The sequence below is a fragment of the Austrofundulus limnaeus genome, unplaced genomic scaffold (assembly GCF_001266775.1).
Source record: "Austrofundulus limnaeus strain Quisiro unplaced genomic scaffold, Austrofundulus_limnaeus-1.0 Scaffold97, whole genome shotgun sequence".
Lineage (NCBI taxonomy): Eukaryota > Metazoa > Chordata > Actinopteri > Cyprinodontiformes > Rivulidae > Austrofundulus > Austrofundulus limnaeus.
The window spans coordinates 44,535-59,064 of NW_013952499.1; the positions used below are offsets into that span (position 1 = coordinate 44,535).

General features: G+C 38.2%; 2 protein-coding genes across 4 annotated transcripts in view; one reads left to right on the forward strand and one right to left on the reverse strand.

Annotated features, from left to right (window-relative positions):
* mppe1 (metallophosphoesterase 1) overlaps positions 1 to 5,476 on the forward strand; it is a gene marked incomplete in the record, with an annotated part of 13,392 nt that extends 7,916 nt beyond the window's left edge. The window contains 5 exon segments of the mRNA XM_014012960.1: positions 104 to 212; positions 302 to 382; positions 1,369 to 1,491; positions 1,582 to 1,722; positions 4,858 to 5,476. Coding sequence (XP_013868414.1) covers positions 104 to 212; positions 302 to 382; positions 1,369 to 1,491; positions 1,582 to 1,722; positions 4,858 to 5,040 — 637 coding nt within the window.
* A 976-nt stretch (positions 5,477 to 6,452) lies between these two features.
* The window catches only part of gnal2 (guanine nucleotide binding protein (G protein), alpha activating activity polypeptide, olfactory type 2), a 49,820-nt gene continuing 41,742 nt past the window's right edge, over positions 6,453 to 14,530 (reverse strand). For 2 of the 3 annotated variants that reach the window (XM_014012961.1, XM_014012963.1), the window contains exons 8-12: positions 12,463 to 12,521; positions 12,168 to 12,288; positions 11,840 to 11,970; positions 11,691 to 11,758; positions 6,453 to 8,439 (exon numbers count right to left, since the gene is read on the reverse strand). In XM_014012961.1, the coding sequence (XP_013868415.1) occupies positions 8,293 to 8,439; positions 11,691 to 11,758; positions 11,840 to 11,970; positions 12,168 to 12,288; positions 12,463 to 12,521 (526 nt within the window). In that variant the 3' untranslated portion in view covers positions 6,453 to 8,292. Of the gene's footprint in view, positions 8,440 to 11,690; positions 11,971 to 12,167; positions 12,289 to 12,462; positions 12,522 to 14,530 lie in introns of all 3 variants that reach the window. The other variant, XM_014012962.1, reaches the window with a different exon arrangement.

The following is a 14,530-nucleotide window of genomic DNA, read 5'->3' on the forward strand; positions in this document are numbered from 1 at the left end:
CAAGTAAAGTACAGATACCCAAAAATTCTACTTAAGTACAGTAACAAAGTATTTGTACTTAGTTACATTACAGCTGTGCTGACGGCTCCTCTGGTGTCTGCAGCTTCCTGCTGGTGAACAGTGTGGCGCTGCACGGTGACGGCTGCCCCATCTGCCAGTCGGTGGARAAGGAGCTGATCCGACTCTCCAGAGACCTCTACTGTTCTCTTCAGGTAAATAAAAATAAATAAATAAAAATAAACTCCTGCAGGTTTTACGCTATCAGCATCAGGATGAACTCTTTGTGTTTAAATCTGTGCAGAACGCTCAGTCCAACGGCGAAGGGAAGGAAAACTGCGAGGGCGCGCGCTCGTACCCRCCCACCGCCCCCATCATGTTGCAGGTAACGACCGAGGTGCTCGTCTGTTAGCAAAATATCTCATGAACCGCTGCACAGATTTCAATGAAACTTTTAGGAAATATTCTCTGGTTGCACCTCTACTGATCATTAACTTTTGGAGCCARTCCAATTAAAGATGGCCGCCACAGCTGACCACATTAAGCAAAATGGCTATAACGCCGTCAGTTTTATAGATATTGAGCTAAATTTCGATGTAGTAGCTGAGAGTCATTTGTGGGGCGTGACATTTTGGGGGTGGTTTGTTTTTAAGGTAACTCACTACRATGTGAGAACAGATCATTAGAAACTGAAGACGGTGCTTGACGCCAGACTGAAACCAGAAGAACTCATCAGCTGAACAGGAAACACCTGAGGAGCAGGTGGGCGTGGCAGAAGCAGGCTGCAGGACGGTGGGGGGGGATCGTTCTTAGCGGTTCCAGTGCACCACACCACACCTCAGCGTCTGTGAAATACTGTGACTTRTGTTCAGTTTTGTGTTTGTAAATATTCACTAGCTATGGCCGCCATCTTGAATTAGATTACCTCCAAAAGTTAATCAGTTGTAGATGTTTGCTCAGTGTTGTGAAAGTCTTGCTAAAGTTTGTCTTGTAGTTCATGAGATATTTTGCTAACAAACAGGACTGAGTCCAGAAGTTAGTTTTAAGCAAAGATTTATAGTTATGAGGAGGAGCACAAAGTTATAAATAACTTTCAGCTACAACCAAACCAAAATTTAGTCACAATGTGTGTAAAATTGACTGAATTGTAGCCTTTTTTGTGTTTTCTGATGTCAGCCGTCTGAGCAGCCATCTTGACTCAGACTGACCCCAAAAGTTAATGAGTTTTAAATTAATATCCAGTGATTATWTCCTGAAGGTTTCCTTGACATCCATGCAGTGGTTCTTGAGATATTTTGCTAACAGACACAAGCCATGTCTCAGAAGGCTTACGCTGCACATGTTGAAACATCTGTCCTCCTGTTTCTGCAGCATTATCCTCTGTTCAGAGTGAGCGACGCCAGCTGCACCGGCCAGGACGCCGCGCCGCCCGAAGAGCGCCACCTGCTGTTCAGAGAGAAGTACGACGTGCTGTCGAAGGAGGCGTCTCAGCGGGTGAGTCYTCCTCCTCTTCTCCTTTWAAAAAACAAAAACAAACCTGCGAGGAARCAGCCGCGGGACTCTGAAGCTGTTTGTTCTCCTCAGCTGCTCCGCTGGTTTAAGCCCCGCCTCATCCTGAGCGGACACACCCACAGCGGCTGCGAGTTCCTCCACGACAACAAGTACCCKGAAATCAGCGTGCCGTCGTTCAGCTGGAGGAACAGAAACAACCCCAGCTTCATCCTGGTAAAAATCACTTTGACTCATTAGAAATTTTGCACAAAAATAAATTTATATTTGGTAGATTTTTTTTTTGTTGTTGTTGTAACAACAAATCTTATAGCAGCAGCTGAGGAGACCAGAAGCTCAAAACAAGAGTCAACTAAACATGGGTTTTTACTATGTAAAAACAAGTGTGCATTGCCATGTAGCATGGCTTTGCCTGCAGCAGTGGACTTGCAGAATGAACTTTGACCAAGTTCAAATGTGTTTTCTAAACCAGCTTATGCCTGTCACGTTAGCAGGTGTTTGTAATTAAAGTAATTGAGTGACAATATGAAGTTGGAAGAGATTTTTTGTTAAAGCTGCGTTAGCTGGGTTTTGAACCCTGATGTCCCACATGAAAGTCCATGACATAGACCATTAGACTGTTGGAGCTGTGGCAGAATGTGGTGGCAGGGGTTGGTTTGTACGTGTGCAGAAAGAGGCCACATTGCCAATGCAATTATTGACACTAAACTGCATAATATTACAACAATAGAGCAGTATTAAGACAATGATATAGTAAAACATCGAAATACAATCATATTAGTATTGTAAACACTGAACTATTGAGATTAAATATTAAAAAACTATGGTGCAGTACCAAGTTGAGTACAGCTGGGGGCAGTATTTGACCATTACAAGGCCCCATTGACTCTCTTTATATAAATATGGAATAAAGTTTAAACATTAATATTTCAAAAACTACAAGTTGTACAGGCACCAGAAGGCATAGCAGTCATTTGGCACAGGACCTTTACAGATAGAAATTACAATGGCAGCTGTAGGACAATGTATGCAGGAGCATTGGCCTTTCAGAATGAGCTTTGACCAAGTTCAAATGTGTTTTCTATACCAGCTTGTGCCTGTCATGTCAGCAGGTGTTTGTAATTAAGGTAAGTGTGTGACAATATGAAGTTTGAAGAGATTTTTGTTAAAGTTGCAGTAGCTGGATTTGAACCCTGATCTCCCGCATGAAAGCCCACAGTGCTCATCATGAGACTATAGGAGATGTGGCAGAGGACAATTCCAGGGATTGGATTGTATGTATACAGAAAAAGTTTACCTTGCCAATGCAATTATTGACACTTAAGTGCAATATATTACAACAATAGGACAACATAAAGACAGTATTACAGTAAAACATCAAAATACAATCATATTAATATTGTAATCACTGAACTACTGAGTTTAAATATTATAAAACTATGGTGCAGTATCATATTGTGTAGAGGCAGCAGGGGGCAGTATTGGACCAATACAAGGCTCCATTGACTGCAATTATAATTTATTAAACATTAATATTTCAAAAACAATAAGTTTTACAGGCACCAAAAGGCATAGCCATCATTTGGCACAGGGGCTTTACAGATATAAATTACAATGGCAGCTCTAGGACAAAGTATGCAGGAGGAGAAGCRTGGCAAAGTGGAGATGACTTGGATGGGAAACGAATCACAACAATGCACACTGATAACAGCAGAATCAGCTGTTTGGCAGAGAAAATTTGGCAAATATTTCATGAGCGCAAGCCACACACTCAGCTCTACTGCTCATCCCATTAATGCATGTTCCTTACAAATGTGGCACCATTTCAAAGCGGAGTTAACAGGCTTTCCAGCAGTATAAGATTTATTGCTGAGAAGCATTGTTACAACACAGAAATAATCTACCAAACACACATTTACTTACTTTTTGTGCTGAGTTTATTAGTTCCCTTCATCTTAAATGTTYAGCTATCAACAACCCGATTAGGACGCCTCTTTTTAAGCATTTTTCAGGCACCTGGACCTGTTTTAAACAGTTCATTTTGTAGAAATTAACAACTAAATGAATAACATAGAAATCAGACAAGAAATCATAAGAGTTTGATTTTATATATTTGTCATGTTGGCTCTAAGTTTGTGTTTTCTTTTATAATAGATGGTGAATTCTGAAGTTGGTCAGTAGAAAATAAAGCAAACTTAAAACAGTTACAATTGGAGTAAAATTAGTCAATTAGTTGCACATCGACATGGAGTTTCTGAGCAAAAATGTTAATCGGAAATACTAAAAAAGATGCATCAAAATTGCTAACATAGCAAAACACTAGCTGGAAGCTGGAAATATCAAAGTGTTAGCTTGAAGTAGCAAAATGCTAAATCAGATTTTAAAAGCATCAAATTAAAAACATCAGTTAAAAGCCTAATGGACTAAAATACAAGCTAAAATGAACAATATGAATCCTAAAGCTAAAAGGAGAAAAATGCTATTTAAAAGCTAAAAGTAGCACTAAAACAACTAACATAGCATACTGCTAGCTGGAAGCTAAAATATTAAATTGTTAGCTTAAAGTATCAAAATGCTAAATCAAATTTAACAGCATCCTATTAAAAACAAAGGCTGAAAACCCAATAGACTGAAATGCTAGATAAAGTTAGCAAAATGCTACTTAAAAGCTAAAATTAGCACTGACAGCTAACATAGCAAAACACTAGTTGGAAATATCAAAAGTGTTAGCTTAAAGTAGCAAAATGCTAGATTAAATTTAAAAGCATCAAATTAAAAACATCAGCTAAAAACCGAATGGACTAAAATCAAATGCTAGCTAAAACTAGCAAAACACATTTGAAAGCTAAATGGGTGAAACGCTACTTAAAAGCTAATTTAGCACTAAAATTGCAAAAATAGCAAAACATTAGCTAGACGCTGAAAATATCAGGTGTTAGCCTAAAGTATCAAAATGCTCAATCAAATTTAAAAGCATCCTAGTAAAAAACATCAGCTAAAAACCTAATGGACTAAAACACAAGCTGAAATGAACAACATGCATCCTAAAGCTAAATGGAGCAAAATGCTATTTAAAAGCTAAAATTAGCACTAAAACGGCTAACATAGCATACTGCTAGCTGGAAGCTAAAATATGAAATTGTTAGCTTAAAGTATCAAAATGCTAAATTTAAAAGCATTCAAGTGAAAATATGAGCTAAAAACCTAATGGACATGAAGCGTCTGAGTAAAAGATTTAATGTAAAATTTTTTGAAGAGAAACCAGAATCTGTTCTTCAGTGTGAATCTTTTGGCGCCCCCTGCTGGCTCAGGAGATACACGGACACTCACCCGCCCTCTCCCTCCTCCCAGGCGTCGGTGTCCTCCAGCAGCTACAGCCTGTCCAAGTGTTTCCTGCCGGAGGAGAGCACGGTGATCGGGGTGTACTGCTCGGCCGGAGCCTGCCTGCTGCTGCTGCTCCTGGCCCACTGTCTGTGGGTGAAGGGTCTGCTGCAGCTCAGCCTCTGCCTGCTGGGGAAGCACAAGTCTCTCTGAACTACGTTACCCAGAGTGCACCTGGTGTTCAACGGAGCCGTTTCCTGCTCCTCGTCCTCTGAGTTGAAGGCCTGTCGGCCCCGATACAGACTTTGTGTTTTAGATGTTTTTAAAGTTTATCAGTGCTGGCATTGATGATTATAACGAAGTGAACACCGACTTCACGAAAACACGACTTTTAAGAGATGGATTAAAGATGTATAAATATTTTGTCTGATTTATGTTGGAGGTTCATGTCTCTTAAGTCATAAAACACACAGATCCTGTTTGTTTCCTGTTCCTGAAGGTTCGTCCTTCACGGCTTCTCTTTTTGTTTCACTGATGCACAACACAACGTATTTATCTTTGACTTTTTGTGCCAAACCTTTTCTGATGAGCTGTAGGAAATAAAGTTTTCTGTGCAATAAACAAAGAACTGTGTTGGATAAATATGAAACCAATTCTCCTGGATTAAATATATATAAATGTGATTTCTTTTAGGAAACCCCGCCCACTTCCAGATCTATCTAGTTTGATAGGAGGGGTTTACGGCTATATAGCAGCTCAGAAATTTTTTTTATTTAGAAATGATTATAATACATCAACAAGGGAAGACTTGTCTGTCGAGCCTTACATGTTGGATGCAGAGCGAGAGACTGAAGACGGACCTGCAGAACCGTGTATTTAAAGGCTAAAAAGAGCGGATTTTCCCTTTAAAACAAATATTTTCATTTCATTGTTTGCCGCCAAAAATGTAAAAATTGTGTCGATGTTCCGATATTTAAGGACCTGACTGCACTGAATTAGTTTTCCGGTCAATTTGAAAATAAGGGTACGCATTCAACGTACACAAAGCTGAAACTCGAGCTTTGAGCCGTCTGTAGCAAGTTTAACGCGTTTAACGTATTTCCAGTCACTTCGGCAGAACGCACAGATTTTTGGTCTTTTGATAGCAAACAAATCCGAGCCGAACTCAAACACTTGAATAACTGCTCAATCCTGGTTAGTTTGACAATAAACAATTAAAGCAGAACTTTTGCTTAAATCAAGACCAGAGGAATCCAAGCAGCTGCAGCTTTAAATCCTGAAACAAACAATAATAAAAAAAAAAGACTTGAATCGAAATAAACAACCGGACACCAAGATGGAAATAAAGCAAAGTCCTCTAATGTGCCTCTTTATTTAAAGAAAAATAAAAACGTCATTTAATCAACCTCCCCAGGCCAAAACAAAGGCTTGTTTTTCTTAGCGCCTCCAGTCAGTCCGCTCTCTCGGGGGATTTTTTTTTTAAWTTTTWWTTTWMYTTTTTTACTGTAGCAGAAGAAAAAAGGCTGATGCTGTTTGTACAAGGAAAAGAGCTCGTCTGTTGGGTGCCGCTCACACATTCATAGTGCCTGTGCCATTAAGTATGGCTCCAAAGGACCAAAAATTACTAATATTGCACGCTCTCATTTATTCGTCTCCATCCTAAACATGCTTTCCTATGTGTGTATGTATACATATTTACCGTATACATACATAGGTATGTACACCTAGGCACACACATAATTAAACATGTATAATTGTACATATATATTTATATAGACCTATAAATTTACATGTACATACATTTATAAAATTTTACACGCACGGCACGCGCTCGCTCACGCACACACACACACACACAATGCTTCTGTGAGTCTATGTTTGTCTTTATGTACACATGCGCACAGGCACACACGCTTCGTCTCAAAAAAAAAAACAAAAAAAAAACATTAAAAACAAAATAAGAAGTTGGTTCCTATTAAAACAACACCAGGTTGCAATTTGGACACTTTCAATGGATTCCCAATGTTTGTTTAAAGCTGTGAAATTCAAAAAAATAATAATATATATTTATATAAGAAGGAAAAAAAAAGAAAAAAAAAGAAACTAAACCACAAATAAAAGGCATGGCGCTGCAACATCTGGTCTTCACTGCAGGTAAGTGGTTAATTTGCATAATGTATACAGGTTTTTAGGATTTTTTTCCCCTATTTTTTTGTATTTTTTTTTTTACTAAAGAGCATTTCCTTTATTTTTATAAACCAGAAAAAACTAAACTCTACAGAGAAAGTCCCCTACCTGCAGTCTTTTTGCTGCCGATAGAGTTTGACATCAAGCTGTACAGCGCAGTCGAAAACATACTTACATCTGAGCTCATTTACAGGTACAGCCATAATCAAGGCACAAAGATCTACAAGTAGATTTGTTTTTCTTTCAATTAAGTTGTACAAAATAATATTACACTTTACAGTCTGTACAGGATAATTCGACCTTGCACAGTGTACAAGTTAACAAAAAACAAACAAAAAAGAACAATACATTTTTCTCTCCCGCCCTGTCCTTTCCCTCCCATCCTCCTCGTCGTCAGAAGCTAAAAGAGGAAGGAAAAAAAAAAAAAAAAAAAGACGCCGGTCCGAGTCCGTGGAGGCAGCATGGCTAAGGTGCAGAGAGCTCGGTCGTCGTCCTGCCCCCCTTCCCCTCGTTTTCAGCCTCTCGCTCCACGCGTCTCGGCTGCTGCTGCAGCGCGGCGAGCCCACGTGGCGGTACGGTAATAAATATGGTGATGCTACATTGTGTGTGTATGCTTCCTCTGGAGAAAACAACAACAACAACATAAAAAAAGGTGGGGGGGGGGGAACCTGATGCAAAGTGCACGCACGGTTTCTTCAGTCTTTACAACGGAGAGGGGGAAAAAGAAGCAGGCTGGAGGAAAGAGGAGGAGGTGGAGCGTTAAAAAATAATGCAAAAAAAAAAAAGTTGGCTAAAGTCACGGTGGCGGCGTCACGAACAGATCCTCCTCACACACTCGGCCTCTGCGCTGAGGTCCTGTTCGTGTTTTCTGTTCCCAGGTCCCAAAAACAACAAAAAAAGTGGGTAAAGACACAAATAAAATAAAATCAGGAGGTAGCCCAAGGCTTAGTGGAATGACAAAAAAAAAAACAAAAAAACGAAGGATTCAAAGAAAAAACATCAAGAAGCAGCGCAACGACTTTGTCCCCCAAAATGTTCCTTTGACTTCGGAGAAATGGGGACAAATCGAAGAGAAAAACAAAAAAAAAAAAAGGGGGGTTGAAGAGGATTTGACACACTTCAGTAGTACTTCATATTCCTGGACATGAGGGGTGGTCTGGGGGGGGGGTCTCTAACGGTTGTGGAGGGGGTGGGTGTGGGGGGAGGAGTCAGGGTTCGTCGGGGTGCAGAATGGCGGAGATAGAACACAGAAGGCTGATGGAGACGGTCTCCTGTCCATCACAAGAGTTCGTACTGCCGCAGGTGCATTCTCTGGATGATGTCCCGGCAGTCGTTGAACACCCGCCGGATGTTCTCCGTGTCCACGGCGCAGGTGAAGTGGGGGTAGCAGTAATGTCTGCCGTCGCCGCTCGCAGTGCTGATCCGCTGAGGGGGGGTGGGAGAGAGACGAGAAGTTACTAAAACAGGTAAGAGCTGCTCTCAACTTTGAGACGAGCTCCTTGGATCGTTTTTCAAAATAAAAGCTCCACATGTAGTACGCTAGCTTTCAGAGCGGTCCATTGTATTTCCATAGAGGGGTTCACGACTATATAGCTGCACAGGAACGTTTTACAACGAAGACCACCAAATTGTAGCTGGTAAGACCTTATTTGTTAGCTCCATCGCAAATACTGTGATGGAAAAGTTCAGAAAATGTAACAAAAAACTGAATGGGTTGAGACCAAATTCAAATTTTCTGAACTCCTGGAGACTCAAAACAAATTGCTTTTAACAACAAAATTTAGCATATGTCCCCTTTAAGCTCCGCCCACTTTCCCGCACAAAACCATGGTGTAAGCTGTCCTTTATTTTAATCATGAAATAACTGATTTACAGATAAGTGTTCAAAAAAATTAGCATGTAGCAAGAAAAGAACTTTAGGAATCAACGTGTCAATATTTAGTTAGTTAGTTATTAGTTGGTTTATTAATTTCTTTTAAAAAACATAAATTCAGCATACAACAAAAATACATATCAATTTAAATGAAAGGTAGCAGAAGAAGATAAAATCTCATTTTTTCTGCCCCTTTTTCTCAAATAAATAAATTCAATCAAAAATAATCTTTAGTTTATAAAAAAAAAATACAAAGGTTAACTCCTTGAACAATTCATATTTTTACGTATTTCTCCAGCAAATTATTCTTTATTATTCTCTTAAATGTACTCATAGATCTGGCATTTTTAATGACATCTTCCAGATTATTCTATAATCTTATACCCTGGACTGAAGTACTGTTATTTTAAACTGGTTCTAAATTTGGGTTCAACAAACATCTCTATCCCTTTGGGATTATAACAACTCTCTCTTTTAACAAAGTGTAATTGTATGTTTGAAGGTAATATGTTTTTTATGAGCCCTATACATGACTGATAAAATACCACAATTAACCAAATCATAGAATTTCAATAACTTCAACTGATGGAACAATGAATTTGATGGGTGATAATAATGCTTTCTGGTGATAAATCTTACAGCTCTTTTCTGTAAAACAAAAATTGGGTTTATAATTGTTTTGCACGATTTTCCCCAAACACCAATACAGTAGATCAAGTGTGGAACAATTATTGCTTTATATAATATAAACAGAGCTTTATCATTAAATAAATCATTTACTTTGTACACTTTATCATTAAATAAATCATTTACTTTGTACAATACTGCAATGGACTTGGCTATTTTTGTTCTTAAATGATGTACATGAGGTCCCCATGTCAGCTTTTCATCTATGACACCCAAAAACTTCACCTCACTGACTCTACAGATCTCAATACCATAGATTCTAAATGGAACACCAGTTTAATATCATATAATTAATCTTATCTAAATTTAATGATAATTTATAAAGCTTAAACCAGGTTTATATTTTAGCAAATTCTATCTGCATCATTTCCAACATCCGTTCTATATTTTTGCCAAAACAAAAAAAATGTAGTGTCGTCTGCAAATAACACACATTTAAACAACCCTGACACATTTACCAAATCATTTACGTATAAAATAAACAACTTCGGTCCAAGTACAGAACCTTGAGGAACCCCACATGTAATATTACTTAATTCAGACCTTGTATCATTTATTTGTACAAACTGTTTCCTATCCTTTAAATAACTAGACACCCACTGTAGCGCTGGTCCTCAAATATCGTATTTGTTCAATTTTTCAAGAATAATACTGTGGTCACTGGTGTCAAAAGCTTTCTTCAAGTCAACATAAATATTGGCACAGTATTGTTTATGATCAACAGCAGTTATTTGCTCTATTAAGTCCATGAGTACCATTGATGTGGAATTGTTAGCTCTAAACCCATACTGACTGCTACTAAGAATATTACGTTTATCGATAAATTGATCCAATCTAAGCACAAGTAATTTCTCTAAAATCTTTGAAAACTGTGGTAACAAGGATATTGGTTTGCAATTATTGAACAAACATTTCTCACCATTCTTAAAGAGAGGAAATACTTTGGCTGTTTTCATATTATCTGGAAATATACCGTTGAAAATGATAAATTACATATATATGTAAATGGCTCAATAACATAATTCATTATTTCCTTTACAAACATCATATCAATGTCCACACAATCTTTTGATCTTTTGTCTGCAATTTTTTTTTTACAATATTCATTATCGCTTCATGTCAGTTCCATCAAGAAAAACACTGTTTGTGCAACCCATGACATATAACCTATCTGAATTAAATGTTCTCAGGTGCATTTATATTTATCTTTTAACAAAAATAATATCCTGTTTACATGGAGGACTTAAAACTTGTGCAGGAATCAGACGATCTGGTCTCACCGTAGCTTCAGGTCTGAGGTTGACCTCTCTGAAGTCTGTGGTCCATCCTGTAGAACCATCTACAGGTCTGATATGACCCCACACAAGCAGAAGAATCAAAACGCAGTGCTGGGCACAGCTAACCGAGCTAGCTTCGCTAACTCAGAATCTGCTAAGTAAAAATATAGCTTTGCTAACGCTAAACAACTAAACAAGTAAAACAATTAGAGGAAGCTATTGCTAATAGCTAATTGCTCAGATGACAGCCAGTCTGCGTCACACGTCTTCGTCTCCTTCGACTGGTGGGACTGACAAACCTGTTAACGTTAGCATGTCAGTTAGCTGTTAGCAGACATAAAGTTGACAAAAAAATCATTTAGTGGAATTAGATTCACCCGATGTTAAAATCACCATTCAACCTATTTATAAACCTATAAAAACTCTAATTTTACACCGTCGCCCGTCTAAAAATAGACTCAACAAATGTGGGTAATTTGTGTCGGACATTGACCAAACAACCATTTCAGGCTGATGCTGGACTAAATTAGATCAGCGTTAGTCATCGCTGAGCTGCGGCTTCATTACTCTGACAGAAAAGAGACACAGCAAGAAAAAAATAAATAAACTAAAAAAGGAACAAAATGAAAACTTGCTTCTGAAAAGAGCAAAAATAGAACCTTTGCTTCTCATAAATAACAGCTTGATATTCCTAATAAAGCTTTAAACAGTAAAATTAAAAGCTGTTTGTTAAATATAATGTTCACAGGCTGTAGAGAAACAGTCCTGGCAGGTAAAAACAGGATTTAAAAGGATCTGAGTCGGCTCAGAGGGTCCGGGACTTTGGGTTCTGTACTCACCAGGAACTCGTCCCGGATGAAGAACTTGGCTCGCGTCACTCTCGGGTCTTCACCAGGTTCAGGAGTTGCTGAAATAGCAGCAGAATCTCCTTTAAAACACTGGCACAAGGAAAACCAAGGTCCAAGACACCCAGAGGGTGGGGACAAACCTTCATTTGGTATGGTGTAGCGGGCGTACTCAGGAAAGTAGTCTTCGATTTTGGATTTCCCAGCTAATACTTTCTCAGCTAGCATGTCCTGCTTGTTGAGGAATAATATGACTGAAATGGTGCGTAACCATCTGAAACACAAACAAACAAGTTTAGGCTCCGCCCATTCCAAGATGGCCCACAAGAACGTTCGGATTTAATCTAATAACAGGTCGAAGCCTTCGTATCTGTTTTTTTTTTAAGTGTTTTTCAGCTGAATGATTCAAATATCAGACGGCAGAGACAGAGGAGAGTCTTTGTGGACCCGAGTCAGGGACTTGTGACCCACCTGTTGTTCCAGATGCTGCGGAACAGGTCCAGGGCTTCCCGTAGCCTGTTGGTGTTGTTGTCTTCCCTTATTACCATGTTGTAGCTGCTGCTAGCCACCACAAAGATAATAGCAGTGACATCTGGAAGACAGAGCAGAGGTTCTGATGTGTGCTTTTTCGTTTAGCAACACTTAGAAGAACTGAGATTATTGATAAAAACAGCATTTTGTCAGCAAACTGCTGCTGCTAAAGGTGTCCAGCATCTGTCTTTTAATTGGTCCAGATCTGGATGTGATGTGGTTCTGAAAGTCTCACCGTTAAAGCACTGGATCCACTTTCTCCTCTCATCTCTCTGGCCGCCAACATCAAACATGCTGTCAGGAGGTGGGGGAGAGAAAACACGGGTCAGAGTGGGACAGAACTCACCGCTGCCCTCTGCTGGACACAAACCGGCTGCTTCAAAACCTTCAACAGTTGCTTCTATTTAAACTCATCACAAAAAGTAACTACATTTATGTGTGGTAGATTATTTCTTTTGTTCTTGGTAATAAAATGTTGGCAAGCGTTAATGCTTATTGCTGAAAGATTTTTCCTGTAAGCTGCTGAAGAAGCTGAAAATGTTTAGTAGGAAACCTGCTTGAGTTAAACTGAAACAGCCGACTTTTGCTGAAAAGTAAGAAACAAAAGTATAAATTAGTTAACAGATGGTGAAGGAAGAGTAAAAAAAGTCTCACACTGGCAGAAAAAAAAGACAAGGGAGTACAAAAAAAATTGCAATTTGTTGTAAAAAGGCTAAAGCAGACAAATATCAGCAGAATAAATAAAATAGCTGAAATTAGTACAAAGACAAGAAGAGGTACAGGTGAAAATAGCTACAACGTAGCTAAAAAAGGAGAAAACTTCTGAAATTGGTAGAAATCAGCCAAAAAAATTAAAAAGAAGTGAAAATTAGCAGAAATAAGCTGATAGAGGCCTAAAAAGTTGAAATAACACAAGAACAGCTGAAAGGAGAAGAAGAATAACTGAAAAATAAAAAGCTAAAATCAGAAAAAAAAGCAGAACAAGAATAAAAATTACAATAAAGATTTAAACATTTTGAAGGGTTTTAATTAAGCTGAAGACAGTTTGATTCATTTTAAATGAGAAAACTGGCAGAAAGAGCTAAAAGGCTAAGAAGTATAAACAGCTGAAATACCTAAATAAACAGGAATTTCAACAGTACATGATGGATTAGAAGCATTGATGATAACAATAATAACAATAATAATAATAATAATAATAATAATAAGTAAATTGTTGTGTCTGCTCTCAGAACTGCATCAGTAAAAACTCTAATCAGTCATTTTTACGTTTAGGAACGATGACGTGACTTTCAGCTCAGCTTCCGGATGTGGAGCGTGTTCTCGCTCCGTTACAGAGAACAGACTTATGACATTTCAGGCTCTGAACACGAGGCGAAGGTAAATTTAGCAGGGATGGCCAAAAGGAAATTCCAGTCTGTGATCGTTCTGTAACAGAGAAGCTAAAATAAAAGTAAACGAGTGGAAAACACTTGCAGAGCGTCTTTTTTTAAAATGTGTGAGACATGAGTTTGGAAACGTAACCTACAAAGTAAATGGAACAAAACAACACTGTGTTTTTTTTAAGTAACTAAATGAGCTGAAGGCACAAAAATACTAATAATTTTAAAGCTTTACTTCGAAAGAGGCAATCTTACATTTTCAAATAATCCACAGTCAGCGGTTACTCTAGTGTTTTTTTATTTTTCTCTACATTTTGTTCAATCTAACTACTTTCGCCTACTTTGTGCTGTTTTAGCTCTTCACAGATCAAAGCCTTCAGCTCATTCAAGAGATTGCTCTAATGATTTTTGATTTTTATTCTAATGCTCAATAAAATATTTAACTTTATTTGAAACTTCCCCAAAAATTTACATCAAGATCTTCTAATTTCTATGAAATCTGTTTCAGTTCACTGGCTCTACTTTTGGCTACTTCTAGTTTTTAAGCTTCCATTCCGCTTTTTATAGCTTTTAGCTACAATTCTGACATTTGTAGTTTTTAGTTAGCCTTTTACTACATTTACTGTAGTTTTTAATTCTTGCTACCTTTAGCTAGTATCTTCCGACATTTTGTTTTTAGTTAGACATTTGATACTTTTAACTTTTAGGTGCCTTTTCACTGCATTTAACTAGGCTTTTGTGTATTTTATTTTCAGATAGTAGATTTTTGCTACGCTAGTATTTTACTACCTCTAACAGGCGTTTAGCTGCTCCTAGCAGGCGTTTAGCTGCTCCTAGCAGACATTTAGCTGCTCCTAGCAGACATTTAGCTGCTCCTAGCAGTCATTTAGCTGCTCCTAGCAGTCGTTTAGCTGCTCCTAG